Source organism: Parasteatoda tepidariorum, chromosome 3 (assembly GCF_982258835.1).
Source record: "Parasteatoda tepidariorum strain Cologne lab strain chromosome 3, Ptep-v5.0, whole genome shotgun sequence".
Classification (NCBI taxonomy): Eukaryota; Metazoa; Arthropoda; class Arachnida; order Araneae; family Theridiidae; genus Parasteatoda; species Parasteatoda tepidariorum.
This window is the reverse complement of record NC_141757.1, coordinates 25,330,558-25,353,175: the sequence shown is the minus strand read 5'-3', so window position 1 is coordinate 25,353,175 and position 22,618 is coordinate 25,330,558. Positions and strand designations below refer to the sequence as shown.

The 22,618-nt window shown below is 30.4% G+C and overlaps 1 protein-coding gene across 5 annotated transcripts in view; it reads left to right on the top strand.

Moving 5' to 3' along the window:
• The window catches only part of LOC107436825 (uncharacterized), a 222,406-nt gene that overhangs the window by 137,250 nt on the left and 62,538 nt on the right, over positions 1-22,618 (top strand). For 4 of the 5 annotated variants that reach the window (XM_043039220.3, XM_043039221.3, XM_087158973.1 and 1 more), the window contains 2 exons: positions 3,721-3,805; positions 21,124-21,354. In XM_043039220.3, coding sequence (XP_042895154.2) covers positions 3,721-3,805; positions 21,124-21,354 — 316 coding nt within the window. Of the gene's footprint in view, positions 1-3,720; positions 3,806-5,837; positions 6,016-21,123; positions 21,355-22,618 lie in introns of those variants that run through there. The other variant, XM_021145066.4, reaches the window with a different exon arrangement.

Sequence of the window (22,618 nt, the reverse complement as noted above, 5' to 3'; positions counted from 1 at the left end):
ATTATTTTTATTTCTTCGCAAACACAATTCTTGTAAAAAAAATTAAAAAATTGAATCTGTTTTATCAAAAAACTAGATCGTTTTATAAAATATAAATTATAGCGCTTAATAAAATATGAATACAGTGTATTTGTAAAGTGATCCTGACAATAAAAAGGTGTTATTTTCTTTTTTATTTTCTCTGCTAAAAGGAATTAATGAGTTATTTTTATTCATAATGGCTAGTCGAGGAGAAGAAGAAAATATCGAATTACACTGCTTAGGTTAATGTAATTTCGTTCTCCCACCACATTTACGCGTAATCCATCGTCAACTCCACCTGCAATCGCCACGTTTACAATCTACGGTATGTTTTGTCAATACGCGATCCGAAGACATGCCATCACAATTTTGATCCTCTGCAGAGGAGATGGCACCCCCGCTTCTTTTACTCGTTGCGCACTTCAGCATTTTTACTAAGTTAACTTCCATTTTAATTCTTTAAGTTATCTTTAAGTTATCTCTCTATGTAAGCTTTAAGCTAATTCTTTCATCTTGGTACCTTCCGGTTTAATGCCGCAGTGGATTGATCGTTAAGACACGGTTCCCAGAAGATCTCCAAAGTCAAGCATCACTGGCTGTGGTCTGTGTGCGGGTGGGAGACCACTTAGATCAGTCTGCGTAGGGACCGAGGGTGTGCGGTATGGGTCCTCGTTAAACTGTTCTACCGTAAAGTGCTCAAATTCGCTTGCAGGTCGTTGGTCTGCAGAAGCGGGGGTGCCCTCCCCTCAGCAGAGGATCAAAATTGTGATGGCTTGTTTTCGGATCATCCTCAGGGTTGTTTCCCAGACCGTCGCCAATAGCCCATTGTTCGGCTCTAGTGCGACGTAAATTAACTACAACAACAACAACCGGTTTAATGCATTGAATATTTTCAAAATTTTCTAGATGTAAACGAACGGAAATATCCGTTACAAAAAAAATTTCCAGTAAATTCCGTCCAGAAATTTAGTTACTTCTATAAATAGAAGAGTAATTTGTTTGTTTTTTAGATATACAGAGACAGTTATATATAAAAGATTGCTTGTGAAATTTAAAAAAATTGCTGCTTTCAGTCATTATGATTTTATTGCTTTTGTGAGGAAAAAAAATGGAGATTGATATAAAAAGTATCATTGCCTTTTTGTGGATGATTTTTTATATTTTGTGTCCTCTTTTCATATATAATTCCTCTTTACAACACCCTAGAAATCAAATCGCTGGTTCAAAGTTAAAACGACACTTCTGCACTCACTTCTCATTCAAATAACATGAGAAGTGAGTGCAGAAGTGTCGTTTTAACTTTGAACCAGCGGAATGGTTTTACTATCAAAATTCCGGGTGATTCCGAATTCTCTTTCCCGGGTGAGTCACGTCCCTGGTTATAAATTTTTTTTTTATGTCAGAATTAGATTAAACTTAAAAAAATTTTGCCTTAAATATGCCTGGATATTTATCATCAATACTACTACTACTCTAGTAATATCTCTAGCGTGTATAATTTTCTTTGTCACATGCCTCCACAAATTTGACTTATTGAAATCTTAATTCAACCTTATGAAATTACCAAGCTGTTACCATGGTGACAACTAATCACAGGACAGAGGAAGCATTGTCTTATTTAATCTGCATAACGTGTAGCGGGAAACTTTCTTCATTTAAAACCCCGCCTTTGTCTTGTCGATTGAAAATGATCGATCAATATGAAATTTTTTTCCCCCTCCCAGAACTGTGAGTCGAAGATTTATTGAGGCTGTTTTAAAATGCAAAAATGTCCCCGCGTATAACAATTATTGGCCTTACATAATGTCCTGAGGGTACATAAATCAAAATTGTTCATCAATATTGCTTAGCTGTCTCACCATCACTCTTGGTTGTTAAAGTGTTAAAACTAGAATATAAATTGAATCTAAAATGGAGTTGGATTATGAAGATGTAAAACGATGAAATTTTATGGTGCATTTTATAGTTAAAACGAAGAAGACTGTATTTAATATCAGAAACTATGCTTTTTTTCACATTTCCTTTTTGTTCTTTTTTTTAATAACTATTGAATTATTTTTAAATCGAAGGAATGTTTCAATACATATTAAAATATTTAATCTTCTAACTCAAGATAATAATAAATTTTACGCTTTTTGTGCATGTTAACATTTTTGATATTCTGATAACTGATAAAGCTCCTAAGTTAGTAGCGTTGCAGCAGCTATCATTTTTATAAAAAAAAAGAAAGTGTCGGAATAGAATTTTAATAATTTTATTTCTCTTTCCTTACTTGCTTTCGAGTCGGTGGGGGAGAGAATCCTGTAATCGTAATTTCGATCATTTTTAGACTAGCTAAAATACTTGATTTATCTCAGCATCATGACAATAAAAGTCTGACAATAACGAATTATTGTTAAATAGAATTTCGAAATTTCCACATCCTTAGAACTAGGGCGAAAATTTCAATTGGAATTCAGGATCATAATATAAGTTTCTATTTTTTCTGGCTGATACTTGCATAATTTATCAGCAGTTTTTTATTTATTATTTATTCTTTTAACTGTTGTTTTACTGATATTTTGTTTTTCAGCATTAAATAAGCTTAATTATATTTATTATTATTTTCAACTGTAGTTTTTCTTATATTTTGTTTTTCAATACTAAGTTTAGTTATTTTTATTATTTTTTTAACTGTTGTTTTACTTATATTTTGTTTTTCAGTATTAAACAAGATTAATTATTATTATTATTCTTTTTTTAACTGTTGTTTTACACATATTTTGTTTTTCCGTATTAAACAAGCATAATTATTATTATTTACTAGTGCGCTGCGCTCCTTGCTCACTAACGCTCGCCAGCTCCAGAAAATTGCTACGCAATCTTATATGGTTTGCTTCGCAAACCAAGCTCACTTCGCTCGCTACTAACTTAGGTACATTGCAAATGCACAAAATTCTAAGAATTCAAAACAGTCATTTAAATCCATATAACAAGGTTTTTTTTTTAAAAAAAAATTACATCTTTTTAGTAAATACTAAGTCATTAAAATGAATTTGAATTCAAATAAATGACATGTAATTCGTTAAACCTATTAGAAATGTGCTATAGAATAAAATCTTAAAGCGTAACAGTACGACTGAGACTCATTTTTCAATGAATAACTAATAACAATAATAAAACAAATAAATTCGTGATATAAATCAAAAATCGTCTAATTGATTCGTAATATATAAATTCGTGAAAAAAAGCGCTTTCGACGAAATAATAAAATAGAGATCAATCGACAAAGAGTACTCACTTCTGCCTAGCTTAATAGTATGAGATTGCCGCAGCTGATAGGGTGAATTTTGGAAGAGATCACATTTGGTGAGAATGCTCTCTTTGGTTATTTTAGTTTTCGTTTTTAAAAGCGCTATATGTTGAGCCACCTCAGCTAGATTTGGCATGTGACATTCTTATCTGCACTCATTGGTCGATTTTCTAGCGTTGCCATTCGGGGAGTTGTAAAGAGGCTTTTTTTTTCTCGCCGTGTAAGAGAAATACATATAGATAGATTTTTTTTACTGTTGTTTTACTCATATTTTTTTTAGTGTTCAACAAGCTTAATTATTATTATTCTTTTTTTTTAACTGTTGTTTTACTCATATTTTGTTTTTCTGTATCAAACAAGCTTAATTATTTTTATTATTGTTTCGATTAACATGATGTTCTTTACAGGAATTCTGACGGTTCAAGTAGATTTCCTAAGCTAGATGAATGTGCACATTTTCATTATGACCATGTTGAACTTGGACCAATCACTGTAAGTTAATTATAATTCATTGAAAAATACATATAGTTTGCTATTACACTTTATTAATCAGTTTCTTGACATTATACAAGCCTCAATATGTCTTCCCAAACTTTTTATAGGATCCTATTCTTCCTTCGAAAATTCAAAAAAAAAAAATTTTTTTTTTCTCCAATGAAAATCGCTCTTTCTAGATATGGATGGTTGACTGAATATAAACAATAACAAGGTTCCTAAAACCGGAAGAAATTTAGAATATTTCCGGTGTATCTCTCCGCTTATGTTATGCTTGCGAGGCGATGTGTAAACAGGCTTAATGTTCTAAGCAGTGTTATTATTATGATAAGCGCTTAAATTAACGCTTTATTTTACCATTCATTAGAGTTATCTGTAATTTATAAAGTTTAACAAGTCGTGAGCTTTAAACAAATTTAAGAAAATTAATTTCACAGCATAAATAAATGGTAATGTTTGACATGTTTTGAGTGTTATCCCTTGTTTGGCCATATTAGTGCAAAATATCCATAATTATAATCCAAAAAATTTGGTTAACATCATTGAATGCTTGCGGAGTTTTCCAAATTCATTTGTTGTTTGTTTCGCTGATATTTAAATTAAAGGAACGCATTATATTGTAAACTCTACAAATCTGACAATATTGTATGGCGCGTTTTTCAAGCTTAGACGAAAATAATCAATCGAAAGTAGCAACGCTGAAGTCATATGACGAATTTTTCGGTGGTACTCCGACTTAATAAATAAAGTTCATTAAAGTACAGTACAGAACCCGTTATCCGGAAATCAGAAAACCGGAAAACCAAAAAACCAGAACGAAATTCAGTAAATTTTCCCGCCATTTTTAAAAATTTTTTTTTCCTCGTAAGATTTTTGGATTTTTCTTTCTTTTTTGAAAGATGTTTACCATACCATCATTTTAGAAATAATCATTACTGTATTACTTCATCGTTTTTTCTTCTTTTTAAGATTATTTCCTAATTTTTTTTTTTTTTTAGTTGGGTTTAACAATAAAAAAAACGGCTTTTTGTAGCGATTCAGAAAACCGGAAAAATCAGTTATCCGGAATAGCGATGGTCCCGATCGTTCCGGATAATCGGTTCCCTACTGTAATTGTGAACCTTATAACCTATAAAAACTACTTTTAAAATATTTAATTCGAATGATGAAGATTTTTCATCCTTTTATCATTAATAATATTAAATTAGGTTTTAATTCCGACACTTGAATTTGCTGTCCTTGTTCCATATCTAGTCTGCTTATCATTTTGTTTATGGTATCTAAACATGAATGAATAAAATAAGACTAATTATAGTTTACTTCGAAGGGGAAAATGCTGTTAAAATGGTTATTAGATATATTTTTGTTAGAAATATTATATTTCCTTTTAAAAAATGCAATTTCCATTTCATTGGTATTCTACTTGAAATAATTTCATAAAGGCTACTGAGAGATTAAATAAATTATTAATTATTGGCTGTATCTAAATTTAATCAGGGGCTTCAAAATTTATCACTGGTTATACAATGTGCTAACTTGTGGAACCCCTTCCACGGAACTCTATTTGGGAACTTTTGCGCTAGGCAACCTGAGTTAACAAACGCAGTTTTTTGATGGATTAGTAAATTTAAGCACAATTCACGTATGTATGCCATTATGTTATTTTATTGTAAGATGGACATAAAGGTCACAAACATTGTCTTCTAGAAAAGGAAAAAAATCCTTAAAATGAAATCTGACAAAGTCACGTATCTTTGCCATCTTTTCTGACCGAATTACGATTTTACTCTTTTGACAAAGTTCGCGCGCTCGTGCGCCGCACTCACTCCCCCGACGAACAAAAAAAGAAATAGGTAGGCAGGGGTGGAAAGGGGTGTAGATTCAAAACGTGAGCGAGTTCAGAAACCCGAGAAGGAAGTATTTTTTTTAGTAGTTTTAGTAAGTGCGTGTTGTTTTGCTTTCTTTATTATTTCTTTTCGCGTTCTTCTCCGTGTTCGAAAGTTCTTCCATTCGAAAAGAAAATCTCGAAGTGGATTGTGTTCAGTCGTTCTCCAGAGTTCATTCGCGGTTCAGGTTACATAGAGCTATGCTGCGTGTGGCGTTGATGGACGACTTTTCAAGTTCAAACTGAGTTGTTTTGTTGCTATCTATGGATTTATGTTTATATTATCTACATCTCATATTTCATTCTTGAAGTTTAGTAGCAGGTATGATTTAAAAAATGAAAATAGTTATGTTAATTCAGTGTTCGTTTTGTGAATAGAGATCTGTTATTATTTTTGAATTCTGTGTAATTTATTTTAAAAAAGTTTAAATTTTTTTGATTGATTTATATTTTTTTGATTTTATTTTGATTTTTTTGATTTATATTTTTAAAAATCTCGAAATTCAAATGACTAACCAAAAATTTAAGTTTTTATTTATATTTGAAATATTCCAAGTATTTGAGGCTGCTGCGAATTTTTTTTTCAGTGGTACTAAATTAGGGCAAAATTTTTTGAAACAGATTTTTATGTAAATTAATTAAAAGAATTTACGAACTTAAGCACTCGTCTATATGATCTTATTTATATATATGTTTAAATTACTTGCGATTAGTGGTGGAGCAAATTCTTTTAATTCTAATTTTTTATAATAATAATACGTTGTGCTTGCTGTTATTACGAAAAATATTTTCTGAAACTACCGAGAATCCGTAGTAGTTTAGGTCTGTATGATCTTATTTATATATGTGTTTAAATTACTTGCGTTTAGAGGTGGAGTAAATTCTTTGAACTGTAATTTATTAAAATATAAATACATTGCCTTTGCTACGAATATGAAAAATATTTTCTGAAACTACCGAGAATCCGTAGTAGTTTAGGTCTATATGATCTTATTTCTAATGCATTAATTACACAAAGTAACAAATAGAACATACAAAAAACTATTTAGGATTACTGCAGCAAAAATGGCAACATTTTGTTGACATGTAAAATGTTCCCGGACGAAAAAAAGTGATTACGCATTTAAATTTAAGAGTAAGTTCTTATTTTTTATGTTTGTTTCCGCTTGATGTTTAAAAATCGCAATCTCTTTATTTCAGATCTATAGTTATTTATTATCAGTGATATACACACAACCAACTTAATTCGCTTTGTGAGGAAATATTTTCAAGTGGTATCCCTAAATGTATATTTAAACCACATTCTCCGAATTTTCAGTTTTTGCGAAATGTATCTGTCAGCAGTTTAAAATTGAAACCAAAAATATTAAAGCAAATATAATTCTTATAATCTTTCTTAATCTTATAATTCTTATAAAGCCTTCGTCAAGACTTCTGAGCATGACCATTTCTCGATGTGACTGTTTATATATCGATTTAAATTAATTATATATAGTAGTGGGCAAATTTCAATTAATTCTAATTTATTGAATTTAATTGATTCTTATTATTTCCGTAAATATTAAAGCAAATAGAATTCTTATAATCTTTCTTAGAATTAATCTTATAATTCTTATAAAGCCTTCATCAAGACTTCTGAGCATGACCATTTCTCGATGTGACTTTTTATATATCGTATAAATGAATTATATATAGTTGTGGATAAAATTAAATTGATTCTAATTTATTAAAACATTAATTCATTTCACTAGAAAAAATGCTTTTTGGCCTCTAGAAAAATCCACTAGGAAAAATATTTCTGGAAAAAGTGCTTCCAATAGAAAAAATACTTTTTTAAGCTATTGAAATACCGCAGTCGTAAGATAAGCAGGATTTACACAACCTGGAAAAATTAAATAAATGCTAAGCTTTTTAAAGACTACTAAAAAGGCTTTTATTTATCTTTCATTTGTGAACTAGGAAACTATTCCCAAGTTATTTTTTGCACTCATATATATTTCCTTTAAATAGAATATTTATTGAATGCTTAAAACATCTAGACCTATCTCACTTTAAAAAAAATTTCATACCCTGGATATGGTTCTTGCTGTATTGTTTAACTTAAAGAAAAACTGATCTTGTTTACCACTGCATAAAAAAATTACACATAGTGATATTTTTTTTATTATTTTCCCGTCAAACATTTTTTATAGTTGTCGAAAGAAAAAATTTTAGAATTTAATAATCTACCACTTCATTAAATATGAAACAGATTGAATTCCGGGATATATTATGCAAGCACGAAATGTCTTACTTCTCTAAGATAAATTTCAAGAATAAAATTATTGAGTTACTAATTTGTATTTTATAATAACATTTCATGGAAACGTCGGCCCGTAATTGGTTAGAGTCGTAAAGCTGTGTCAAAAAAATCACTACTACATCTTCATCAAACCTAGTGCCATAATGGCAAGGAGATACTGGCAAAATATCAGCATGAAAACAAGATGAAGTGATGTGCCAGCTTACGAAAACCTCTTTCTGTTTCATTTAAAAAAAATAAAGCCAACTTGCAAACGGAGATACTGGTGTTAAGTATTTAGAAAATGTGACAATGGAAAAAAAAAATTAAGAGCAGAGTCCTTCACCAGCGCAGGAATATTTAGGAATGCCAAATGCTTCTCATTCTATAGAAGATTTCAAAGAGCGAAACAGAAATAAAGACTAAAGCTTGAAGAATTTTCTTCCATTGAAGAAAATACTTTTACCAGCAAAGTTAAGACGAATTGGTATTTATAATGTGACTTTGAATAATTTTTCTTGTTGTGGGGAAACATAATTACTTAACTAAATTTATTAGGCTGCCCCTAAAAAAGTTTTTTCTCACAAAGCAGGGAATGTTGGCAACTCTGTATAGTGCGCCCCCAAAAAATATGTATATATATATGGATCGCCCTGTGAATAACTTTTGATCGAATATTCACATTCCGGGACTCAATCTTAATGCCTTGCAAGGGGGTGTCTTCAAATATGCAAGTTATTAGTGCAGACGATATTTTAAGTTATTAAGATAAAACGATATATTAAATCAGGCACTAAAACGAACTTTGTCTGAATAATATTCCTATGAATTGCTGTTGATATAAAGAAATATCTTTTTATTTCAAATGCTAATGCTTTACTTCTTTTGTTACACCTTGCACTATTTGAGATGTTTACCCAATGGTAAGGAGCTAAAGCAGCATTTAAAAAAAAAAAAAAAACTATTAGAATTTTTATAAAACAGTAATTAGAACACGCTACACATTATTTTTGTATCCTTGCCATGACGATAATTTATGACTGTAAAAAGACTACACTAAGCTTTAATAATTTTTTGGACTTAAATTTCGTTTTAATGCATAGTTGGCAACTATGACTTATTTTGCGAAAAATTTCATTTTGCTTATTTAATTTATAATCCAAGAAATAAATACAAGTCATATATTTTACTACCACTTACAAGTGGTAGTAAAATATATGCTTTGTATTTATTTCTTGGGTTATAAATTTAAAATGATATTGACCGCCACTGCATTTAAATAAATTAAACATACATGCAAAATATGATAACCATACGAAGTGCGTTTAAACATTCGCAAGTTAAAAAATATATATTCCAGAATTGACTATATGAAATTTAATTTTTACTGCCATTTGGAAGAATCATCCTCGAGAAGATAAAAAATTGGCAGGATTATTTTATCGACTATTAATATGAGCAATTTTACAAATCTTAGTTGTGCCTTATACTTTGTGCTTATATGATAAATATATGATGTTGATACATTAAAATAATAGCGCTAAAAAAGTTTTAAAAAAATGATGGAACATGTGCCAAAAAAGTAAAAATTGGTAGACTTTTATTCTATTAATATTTAATTTCTCAATTTAAACATTTTACTACCATACGTTACGACCACTATAAGATAATACTAATATCAAGGTAATTAATTTAAAAATATCTTTCGAGCATTCCTTTTGAATAATAAGCTGAAAGAAAGAAATGAGAAAATTTTGTTAGTTTTGATCATATGTGATTGATTACCCCATTTTTTTTATCATCAGTTTTTGAATATTTTGAAACACGTTTCATCACTAATTAAAAACGTTGAATGATGGATTTAGTGCGTTGAACTATAGAAGGAAGCATAGTAATGGGCAATTGACCTGTTGTCAGATTGATTCGAATGATTTTTTGACTTAAATGGAAAAATAAAATAGAGATATCATATCATTTTTGAAAATTCGAAGTTCTTATCATATAGTTTTCATCATATAATTTTTGAAAATTCGAAATGCAGATAAAATTGAGCTATTGAATGGTGTTAAAATTAGTATTCATTGAAAAAATGTTTTAAATTCATTATACAGGTAATCAATGTTTTGTACACAAATATATTGAAAACTCAGATATTTTAGATTTTTTCAGTTTTTTGAGATTTTTTTTATCCATTTCAAAATTTTTGTTAGTTTTACCTAAATGGAGCTTGGTGGCTCTGGGGATAGAGCGTTCGCCTTCCATTGAGGTGAGCCGGGTTAGCATCCCGGCGTGGCTGATCGATACAAATTCCGCACCCGACTCGCACCGACCACAGTGCTGACATAAAATATCCTCAGTGGTAGACAGATCATAGGTTATAGTCCGCTTGCCGTCAGGCTTATCTTGAGAGATTTTCGTGATTTTCCTCTCCATGTAACGCAAATGCGGGTTAGTTCCATCAAAAAGTCCTCCATGAAGGCGAGTTTCTCCCAATACTTGATCAGCAAATTCTCTTGTCTTCTGGATTGGGTTCAAAGTTACAGGGCTATGGAGTTGAACATTAGTAGTCGTAAAACCGAAATTGGATCGACTGTTCAATGATGGTTATAATAAGTTTACTTTAACCCTTTAGTGGGCCATTCATTTCTAGTAAAGGTAAATTAAAGGAGTTTTTGGAATTGAAATTCATAGAAGAATAGTAATTGATATAAAAAAAAGAAAAACTTATTTAGCTTATGAAAGATTAATTTAAATTTTAATGCAATTTTTTTTGGTGGTAAGTATATTTACCACGATCTATTAGGAACTTATTGACTTTTATTTTTCTTTATTCATAAAATAAATTTTATAAATGCTAGAAACTGCAGAAGGAATTATGCATTTTATAACTTTTATACGTTTTCTTGTACTAAAAAATGGTTGCAAATTTTATTCAAACGCACTTCAAGAAAGCTGAAGTTATTAACAAATGGAAACCTAAATTAAAAATGGTAGAAAAGTTAACGTGGAATTTAAAAATTGGAGGTAAGTATACTTACCACGGCTTTAGAAAGGATTAAAGCATAGATTACTTTAAAAATGTTAAATATTTAAATTCTATATATAGGTCATTTGTTTAATTAGAATTAAATTTTTTACTTTTGAAGGCAGTTAGAATTTAAATGGATGTGTGCAAGAAATTCGTTTACAGAAAATGTTACTACTTATCGTTTCTTTTGATAGGAAACTTGCCAACTAATTTCTTTTTTGTTGTTCTTTTCTTTTTTACTTCATATCACCTCATCCCCTTGCCAAATTTTGACAGAATTTCCGTTAAAAGTAACAGAGAGGGAAATTGAGGTATTGCAATTTCTCATCTATAGTGACCCAGTGAAATTGCTTTAATGGTTGGGCGTCTATACCAATACGATTGAGAGAAGCACGATTGGCTTACTTTTTTTTTCTTCATTGCGTTGGAGTTTTTTTCTTCTTTTATAGTTTAAAATACCATGACAAATTGTTATATTTATGGGAACTGAAAATAAAAGAAGGCGTTTTACGATTTGATCTGACACTTAAAGGAAGAACAAGTGTTGCTTATTATTTATGATTTTATTTTCTGTAAAAGGCAAATAGCAAAGAGAACTTAATTGTATTATTTTTATATTATTTAAATAACTAGAATTAAAGTAAAATTCATGTCCAGATGAGGAAATAATTTTGGCTCGAAATTATATATTACTGGATGTGTGTTCTATAATTAAATTAGAGGTTAGTATGTTTTTACTTTTTCTTTTTTTTTAAAGAAATAATGTGAGTTTTTTTTTTTTGCTGCTTGTTTCTTTTTATTTATTTATTAGTTTGTCAGAGCCGTGATGGCTCAGGTAGTAGAGTGTTCGCCTTCCAATGAGATGAGGTGGGTTCGAAACCCAGCGATGGCTGGTCCATACGAATTCCGCACCTGGCTCGCACCGACCACAGTGCTGATATGAAATATCATCAGTGGTATACGGATCAAGGGTTAGAGTCCCGTTGTCACCAGGCTAAAAGTGGGAGGTTTTCGTGGTTTTCCTCTCCATGTAACGCAAATGCTGGTTAGTTCCATCAAAAAGTCCTCGACAAAGGCAAATTTCTCCCAATACTTGATCTAGGAGCTCCATTGTCTTCTGGATTGGGTTCAAAATTACAAGGCTACAGAGTAGAACATTAGCAGTCGTAAAGTTAAAAATATAAAGAAAACATGGAAGATAATAAAGATTAATGAAATGAGAGGAAGAAAAATTATTAAAAGAAAATGTTTTCTTCAAAAACATTTGTTTGAAAATAAATTATTAATAAGCGGAAAAACAAAATAATGAAAAGATATAATCTCCTCATCAGCTCACGCGATTAAATCCGCAAAAAGGAGTGCTTCCTAATATTGTATCAATATAGCTAAAGTAAAATATATCAATACAATAGTGTGAAGAGATGATGTAGATATAAGTTCAAAATGTGGAGAAAACACGGAAAAAATTACAGAACAATGAAAATAGGGGGAAAAGAAAAATAATAAAAAGCAAGAAACCGGAGGGGGAGGGGGAATCCGAAAAAAAGATGAAAAAAATAAATAAAAATCCGGAAAATAAAATTATCTTTTCATCAACTCACACGATTATATCCGCAAAAAGGAGTGTTTTCTCTACATTTTGAACTTATTTTATGAGTTCTATTTGTTTGCAGCTTATGCGCAGTAAATAAAACTTATTTTTTTTCTTAATTTTCTTTGTGTTTTTCTTTCTTTTCTTTTTGTATTTATTTATTATGCTATATATATATATATATATATGTATATAGTGCTTGTATGTGAGAAATAAGTATCAGAAGTAATATTCGAATTCGACTTGTTAACCTCGTCTTTCTGGCCAATTGTCTCATTTTGGCATATGAGATTATTTTGGCCCACCCTCTCAAGAAATTACTATTTTCCCTGGCTTAAGATATTGTGAAAGAACTCGCTGCAAATAAAAAAAGCGAAAAGAAAAGAATTTTTTGCATTTTTTTTTATGGCGAGTGAGTTTTGATTATGTTTCAAAACAATAGACAGACCGTGAAGTATGGATCTGAACTCTGTTCCTATGCATAATATCCAGTTGTAAACATAATTATTTTTTTTTTCTTCAAAGAAATACATGGTCGAATGAGTTACAAGGTCATGCGTATTTTCTTTGTATCATTCCTTTACAATTCCATGTGTTGAAAAAAAGAAAAGATAACTGCATTTTCTTCTGTTTGGTTTATGGATCAACATTAACTATGCATATTTAATTCTTTTCTTATAATGTCACTCTGTGTCGAATGAAAAGAATGCAAGGTTTTCTAAGAATTAACAGCTTAATTTTGTTTTATACAATATTGTTCCGCAATATCATTATTGATTTTAATCGTTTGAATTAATCGGAGCTTGATTTAATCGGGTTTGAATAATTTATGACAACTCCCCTTATAAAACACACAAGTCGCCAAACACTGAGGGAAACTAGATATCTATTCTTTCGTATTTCATGAGCAGCAGCTTTAAATCTAGCAATTTAAACTCTAAAGCGAGAAATAAATTCGATTTCTCTGTGAGTTACGAAACCTGACATTTAGATCAGAATCGATTTTCGCCGGTTGACATTTAGTGGTTTGATATATTGTGGCTTGGAAACCTTTTTGGAGTTTTAAAATATCTTTTCAAACTTCTGGAAAAGGAATGAAATTTATACTTTTTATATAGAGGATCGATATAAAGAAATTTTGACTTAATGGTCTCTCTAAAGAAGATAATTATAGATGTGCGTCCTTTACTAGAAAATAAATTCAAATATATTGTTTTCTGTAATCCTGCAAATGTAATATTTTATTATATTTAAATAAAATTCTACACTGTATTAAAAATAGGCGTAAAATAAGTAAATTTAAAATAAAAATAAGAATTATTTCTGCATTTATAATTATTATATTTCTATTAAAAAATCTCCCAAAATGATATTGTGAATTTATGTAAAAAAATATTAAACCGATTACAGTGCTGACGTAAAACATTCTCAGTGGTAGACGGATCATGGGATAGAATCTCCTTGCCGTCGTTCTGTCGTTGGAGGTTTTCGTGGTTTTCTTCTCCATGTATCGCAAATGCGGGTTAGTTCTATCAAATAGTCCTCCCGGAAGGCAAATTTCTCATAAGATTGAATCCTGGAGTTCCCTTGCCTTCTGGGTTTTGTTCAAAATTACAAGTTTACGGACATTAGTTGTCGTAAACTCGAACTTGGGTCGGCTGTTCAATGACCGTTATTTAAAAATAATTAAAATAAAAAAAATTAATTAAGAGAGTTTGGCTGAATGGGAGAAATTTTATTCTCTTGACTAACTACATGTCAAAATAAAAGTATAAACGAGACGAGATGCTGGTATTTTCGTGTTCGGATGGTACATTCCACAGTCGAATATAAAATTTACATATCTTACTATATACCCATGTAGCAATGAAGCAGGATGTGTAAATTAAACGTAAATTTTTGGGAAATTGGTTAATTCAATGCACTTTATACATAAATTTTACGTAATATTGACGGAATAATTTTACCATTGAGATATTAGGTAAAACAGCTTTGTTATATTATATGTAATATTAACAGAATGGATTTTATTTACTACCCTTCGGTTAGATTGCTTTCGTATATTTTACGAAAGATTGACGAAAGAATATTTATACTTTTCAAATTTAGTAAAAATGGTTCTGGATATTTTACGTATTATTGACAAAGCAAATTTATCGTTTATAGTTCGGTAAATTTCGGTTCTAATTTATTTGCGAAAATTTTTTATTTTTTTGGATAACCAATTTTTTCCATAATTTGACGTTTCAAATTATGTAAACTTTGACGTGTTGTTGCCGTAAATATTATATAAAAATATCAACGTAAATATTATATGAAAAATATCAATGGTAAAATATTCGTTAAAGAAACGAATTTGTTTATGTAAAATTTTACTTATTTTGGCTAACTAATTTTTGGCGTTTCAGTTTTACTTAAATTTTGCGAATGCTTAGCAAAATTTGAAGGTGAAATATACGTGCTTTTGACATAAAATGTATGGTTCTCTGCTACTTGGGTAGTAACGATTCTTATGATCGCTATCTAGGAAGAATAAATGAAGAGCGTGATATATCGTTTAATGTTTTTAGAGCTCTCATTTCTGATTCAGGGTGAAAATCTAAATCAGATTTATCATTTTTATTTTAACAATCCTTTCTTATTAATCACATTCAAATAAAATGCTGATGTTTTTATTTAAAGGTGAAATATACGTGCTTTTGACGTAAAATGTATGGTTCTCTGCTACTTGGGTATTAACGATTCTTATGATCGTTATCTAGGAAAAATAAATGAAGAGCGTGATATATAGTTTTTAGAGCTCTCATTTCTGATTCGGGACGTAAATCTAAATCAGATTTATCATTCTTATTTTAACAAAATTTTCTTATTAATCACATTCAAATAAAATGCTGATATTTTTATTTAAAGGTGAAATATACGTATTTTTGACGTAAAATTGATGGTTCTCTGCTACTTGAGTAGTAACGATTTTTATAATCTCTATCTAGGAAAAATAAATGAAGAGCGTGGTATATCGTTTAATGTTTTTGGTGCTTGCATTTCTGAATCGGCACGAAAATCTGAACCAAATTTATCATTTTTATTTTAACAATCCTTTCTTATTAATCACATTCGAATAAAATGCTGATATTTTTATTTAAAGGTGAAATATACGTGCTTTTGACATAAAATGTATGATTCTCTGCTACTTGGGTAGTAACGATTCTTATGATCGCTATCTAGGAAAAATAAATGAAGAGCGTGATATATCGTTTAATGTTTTTGGTGCTCGCATTTCTGATTCGGGACGAAAATCTAAACCAGATTTATCATTTTTATTTCAACAATCCTTACTTATTTATCACATTCAAATAAAATGCATATTTATTTATGCTTGTCAGAACAATTTCAATCAAAGTCATCTTTTTCAGATGAAAAAAAAATAAAGATATCTCTATCGCAGTATAGTTTATAGCTACGCGTGTGTCATTTGTCATGGTAGAATTATTGTCAAACTGGACAAACCTAAAAAGAAGAAAGTCTTGTTAGGTTGCTTAACAGAAGTGTCTGTAATGGAGCAGAAACATACATCTTTTAGATTTATAAGAATTTATCTCAGAACTCTTTAGCTGTTATTCATCGTATAAGAAATATATCTTTCGTTTTTTTTTTTCATTTAAAAAAAATATATTTTATGTGTCATACATTTCAATTTCGTGACCTTTTATACTGGGTTTACGATCGCTTACATATATTTATATGAAGGACACTATATAAAGTCAGTTTTGTTTATAATTTAAAGTTTTTTAAATATTTAATGCAGAACTTTTTCTACGATTCGAAAAATCAATAGATTTCATTAATAGTAATTGATAAATTTGTCCGATGAATTAAATTAGATCTGATAATTCATAAATTGTCTTGATAAATTAAGACAGTGCAAAATCTGTAGCTAGGATTTAAAGAATTTATTTTTTTCTAATTTTAGCTGTTAATTTTCTCTAGGAATACTGCATAGACATTTTTTTTACTATGCACGTCCTTTAAGATCTGTTGGTAGTGGGTGTCATGGATAATTGGATCCTCTGCTACTAATTTTCTCTAGGAATACTGGATAGACATTTTTTTTAACTATACACGTCCTTTAAGATCTGTTGGTTGTGGGAGTCATGGATATTTGGATCCTCTGCTACTAATTTTCTCTAGGAATACTGGATAGACATTTTTTTTTAACTATACACGTCCTTTAAGATCTGTTGGTTGTGGGAGTCATGGATATTTGGATCCTCTGCTACTAATTTTCTCTAGGAATACTGAATAGATATTTTTTTTTACTATACACGTCCTTTAGGATCTGTTGGTTGTAGGAGTCGTGGATATTTGGATCCTCTGCTACTAATTTTCTCTAGGAACACTGGATCGACATTTTTTTTTAACTATAGACGTCCTTTAAGATCTGTTGGTTGTGGGAGTCATGGATATTTGGATCCTCTGCTGCTAATTTTCTCTAGGAATACTGAATAGACTTTTTTTTTACTATACACGTCCTTTAAGATCTGTTGGTTGTGGGAGTCATGGATATTTGGATCTTCTGCTACTGATTTTCTCTAGGAATACTGAATAGACTTTTTTTTTACTATACACGTCCTTTAAGATCTGTTGGTTGTGGGAGTCATGGATATTTGGATCCTCTGCTACTGATTTTCTCTAGGAATACTGAATAGACTTTTTTTTTACTATACACGTCCTTTAAGATCTGTTGGTTGTGGGAGTCATGGATATTTGGATCCTCTGCTACTGATTTTCTCTAGGAATACTGAATAGACCTTTTTTTTACTATACACGTCCTTTAAGATCTGTTGGTTGTGGGAGTCATGGATATTTGGATCCTCTGCTACTGATTTTCTCTAGGAATACTGAATAGACTTTTTTTTTTACTATACACGTCCTTTAAGATCTGTTGGTTGTGGGAGTCATGGATATTTGGATCCTCTACTACTGATTTTCTCTAGGAATACTGAATAGACTTTTTTTTATTATACACGTCCTTTAAGATCTGTTGGTTGTGGGTGTCATGGATAATTGGATCCTCTGCTACTAATTTTTTCTAGGAATACTGAATAGACTTTTTTTTTTTTTACTTTAATTCTCTTTGACACCTAAAATATTATTAAATTTGAGGCTTATAACTGCCACGCATTAAACTCTTCAGAAACTTTTCCAAAATTCTCACATTTTTTTTACCATAAAATAGTATAAAAATTGGTACTGCCCTGAATTCTTTGCTCATTTGTCTAAGTCACCTTAATTTTTTTTCTCTTGAAAAATAAATTCAAACGAACCAACAAATAAAATTTCAATGCTAATTTTATTTTCAAATAATTTTTAGATTATTTTTGATTTAGAAAGATTTATTTTTGTGAAAAAAATCTTTTGTGAGAAATGGAGTAAATTCATTTCTATAATACGAAAAAAAAAATTGAAAATAATTATAATCGGGTTTAAAACGTGAAAAAAAAAAGATTATATAGCTTAAAAACCAATGTGAAAATAAAACTCATAAAAACAAACTGAAATTTTCGCTTCATTAGGGTTAAGAATGCAATAAAAAAAATCTTTCATTCTTTTATTATATTTCGTCAGAAATTGCTTCGGGTTTAATGAAAAATATTTTTCAAATTACTTCAGTCATACAGAAAAAAAGTGATATCTATTAAACCGGGCATTGTTTGTCTTTTTAAACTTATAATTTGGAATAAGCGTAGGAGTAAGTTCAAGTCCATGTCATTTGGAAGTAACTTACTCCATCCCCCACAATAAATGTATTATTATTTTTTTATGAAAAGATGTCCTTCGGAAAAGGAGATTTAATTCCCTGGAAGAAATAATACATTTGATTCACATTAAAGACTTTTTTTATTGTGATTTTATTGCTTATCGCAATTTGAGTTGGAAGTCTTGCAGGTAAACCAGTAAATTCTTTGATGATTGTTGCCACTTTTGAGAATATATGGCGAATAGATATGATTTAAATTATTGCTTTTTTATGGAGGTCTTTTTCTTTTGTTATAAAAACTAATAAAGTGAATATTTTGAATTTTGAAGTTTCTTTTGAGTAATGTGTTTTATGACTTGTTCATACATCAATCCAATCCGGGGTATCATTTTACACGTTAGTACTCTGCAGTTATTAATAGGCAGTATACTCCGTTGCAAGTTTTGAAAATACCATTGCGGTAGAGGATTTTAGTAATCATCCGCGACGGCATATAGTTCTGTTTTATTTAGCTATCAAATTTTATAATTATGCTATCAAAACAATATAAAAGCTTTTAAAAGTTAAACTCGTTCGACAGATATTTAATTCGTGCTATGTTTTAAAAGCAAAAAGAAGGGCACACTACATCCTTTCAAGAGTTGGCGATGTTGATATTCATTCGCGCTTGGAGCTTGGCATCCATTTAGCGTGCACTAAGATGCAAACAGACACTCTCCATAGGGATAAAGGTTTTTTTCTTAACTTGCAACAGAGTATAGATTTCCAGTTTAGTTAACGTTTTTCGTATTGGATTTTTATTTCAATGGCAGCTAACTTTTTATTTTAACAGAGCTTAGTTTGGTGAAAGTTATTTAAAATGTTTTCATCAGTTTTTATTTAATAAAATAAAGAAACGCATATAGAAAGCATGGTAATTAAGTGGCAATGTTTTTCAGTGTTGATAATATTCCTGTTAAATTTCTCATTTTTATTACTATGGAAATTATTTCAGTTACTAAAAGTGTTGCATTTCTGAAGGAAAAAAAAACAACCTTCGACCGAAAATGAAATTATAGCACTATTTTCCGCCAGATCTGGATTTTATTCTGTTTTTTTTTTCTAGGAAAGTCCACGGCTGCTTAATTCGCTTATTTCTTCCACCTCGCTCAGTGCTAACATAAATTACTATGATCTCATTTTTTCACTTATATGTTAAGTAAATGAAGGTTAAAACCACCAAAAAGGTTTCAGACAAACCTGACTTAATCTAATTTTTTAAATCCGAAAGAACATGGGTTTTGTGTGAAAAGTTTACACAATTCTACCACTCTTTAACTTTTATATTATTGTCAGACTTTAAGAAAATTACATTCTTTTTTATGCAAATAGATATTACATTATTTAACGTTTATTTTTAAAAATATATTCTTTTATTATTGCTCGTATATTACATTTGGCTGATAATCTATGATGCGCATAAACATGAATGCCAACCAGTAATTAATAATGCCTTACATTGTTTTAAATTGTAACAAAATTACAAATGAAATAGCCATAATTTGTTTAATTTTTCCAGCTATTTCCAGTATTCGTTTAATTTTTCCAAAGTGTCTATCATCTCCAAAAGTCTTTTTAGTGGATCTGTTAATTACAATTTCTTTTTAAAAACTAATTCCTATTCCTCAATATCAGATTCAAGTTTTAAAAATTTATTAGCTCAAAATTCCTTCAAAAATCATCGAATTTGGAATAAAAAATTTTCGTGAAGACACACTGACTTAAGAACTTCATTGCCAAATTCACAGCAGGGTTCGTAAGATCCTCAAAAAATTGTTAAAATGGTGTCAATATTGTAATAAAAAATGTACAAATTTCTTTTTATTAACTTTCAATGTAAAATTAAAAGTACAAACCATATGACGTCGCAACTAAATACATATATTTGGAAATACGTTTCGGGAATATTAATGTATTTTCATGTCTTTTTTTTTATTTCTACCACTTTTTATATTTTTCAAATCTCGTGTCAGTTCTAATATATTATTTTTTTTTACTTGATTATATATCAGGGTGCGTAGCGTTTTTAAAAAGTGCTTAAAGGTGCTTATTTTCGTTTTTTAAAGGCCCTTAAAAGTACTTTTTTCATTGGGTGCTTTTAAAAAGTGCTTAATTTACCCTTTTTCAAAATGAGATTTTTCCTTTACCATGTTGATTCTCGCTTCGAATTATGCAAAAAGACATAGTTCACATTGTTCTATTCAACGTTTTCACAATTAATTCAACCCCAATCTATTTCGGCGTATTGTCAGTACGTTGCGTACGAAAACGTCATTAGTTTTACATGATTCAAAATTTCATTATTTTTGACAATTGTCAGAACTACCTCCTTAAATGTTGAAATAAAATCTCCCGCTATACGAGAGAAATTGGTATGTATGTATAAGCTTTAAAACAATTTAAAATTTCCTATTAAGTTATTTGACTGTTTCTATGTGGCTTGGCAATCAAAACTAATTGAAAAAGCAGTTAATGTCATGTATTCTATAGTCTATGATACTTAGTAAATTAAGCAAATAAAGCTACTAACGAGCATTACTGATGATTAACGAACACGTGTTCCTTTACTTTTGACGGTCTCGTGCTCTGCCTCATATTTGTGGAAGCTGATATTTAAATCCATGCAAATAGCGCGCAGATCATATGGCTCATCACGGGAAAAAGAAACTATGCATAATGCATAATGGAATGTATTACCCAGGAAATGACAAAAATTTTTTTCTTTCGTTGCAGGTGGGATTGTGCGATGGAGATGAAGTTCGGATAGAGGGATCGAAAAACAATAACAGTGCCGGCGTTCAGCAGCAGCAACCAGAGTTCTGCGTTCAGGTGTCCAGCAACGGAAAGAGTTGGCAGATCAGAAGGTCCCTGGACAACTTCCAGATGCTGGACAGGCAGCTGCATAGATGTGTCTATGACAGGAAGTTCAGCTTGCTCAAAGAGATTGAAACACAACCAGAAGAGGTGAGCTCACATGCATAGTTATAAGTTTTAATTGCTTTTAAAACACGTTTTGCAGGGCCGGGATAGCCTCGTTGGTAGGGCGTTGGGCTTATGTGTAAGTGGTCGTAAGTTCGGTTCCCACCAGTCGAAGACTCCCCGTGATGGTGACTGTTGAAAGCTAAATTTGTCGGGGTCACAAAGTTTTCCGAGTTCCCATAACAAATCAATACCTTTGGGGTACTGGATCGGAGATTACTCGTGCTCTGGTTCAGGTCAAATTAACTATTTGCGGATGGAAGGATGGTGTGTGAATGTGTTCTTCCTGTAAAACTGTATTCGACGTATGTGTGTGGCAGAAGTAGAATTCTTATCCATAGATGGCGCCACTTAAAAACAAGAAGCTTACCCCCCTTCCCTTAATGGCACACGACAACAACACGTTTTATAATACGTACTCTTTTATATGCGTTAAAGCTCCGATTTATACGAACACTATGCGTCCATATCTCGGATTATTCTTATTGCTTCATTAAAATTATAGAAAGTGAACGTAATGTGTGGCTGTAGAATATCAAAACAACTGATAGCTTTCGTGAGTTATAAGGGGTGTTTTGTAATGACCGCCCTTAATATGTATTTTTGAAATCCTTTTTGATAACAAAGAGAAGGAATAAACGTATTATGATAGGTAAATTAATACGCTTAAAACAAAAACACTATCGAAATTAAACGAACCATCATTAAGGAAGGCGGGACTGAAAATATTGAAACTCATTTGATTTCCGGAGGAAACAAGAAAGAGTGGAAATGCGATTATTTCAAACACCTCTAAGTGTCCTCTGACTAACTGGATTTCTTTTTTTTTTCATTCCACTTTACTAGGGATTTGAAAATAATCAATGTTCTATTCGGTCTATGAATAGCGTTTTTGTTTTTTCTTCGCTTGTCAATTAATTTACGATCCTTGCTGTTTTTTTGACCCCTGCTGTATTTAGCAGTAAACGGCTATTATCTAATACAAAACCATGAAGAAAAAACATGGCTAAAATGTGAATAATATTGTTTTCGCTGTTATAAAACTGAAAAGTTCTAGTCAGTTTTGCGGATATGTGATTATCTAGATATGGTTTAGTCACGATTAATTCGAATAATTGTGGTCCTGTTGCATTCAGGAAGTTCTATTGTTTAGATTGAGATTTTTGTTGCACAATAAAACTCAATCATAACATTATTTTTTTTCTATTTAAATTTTCTTGACCATGTCTATTCCCATTTATCCGGATAA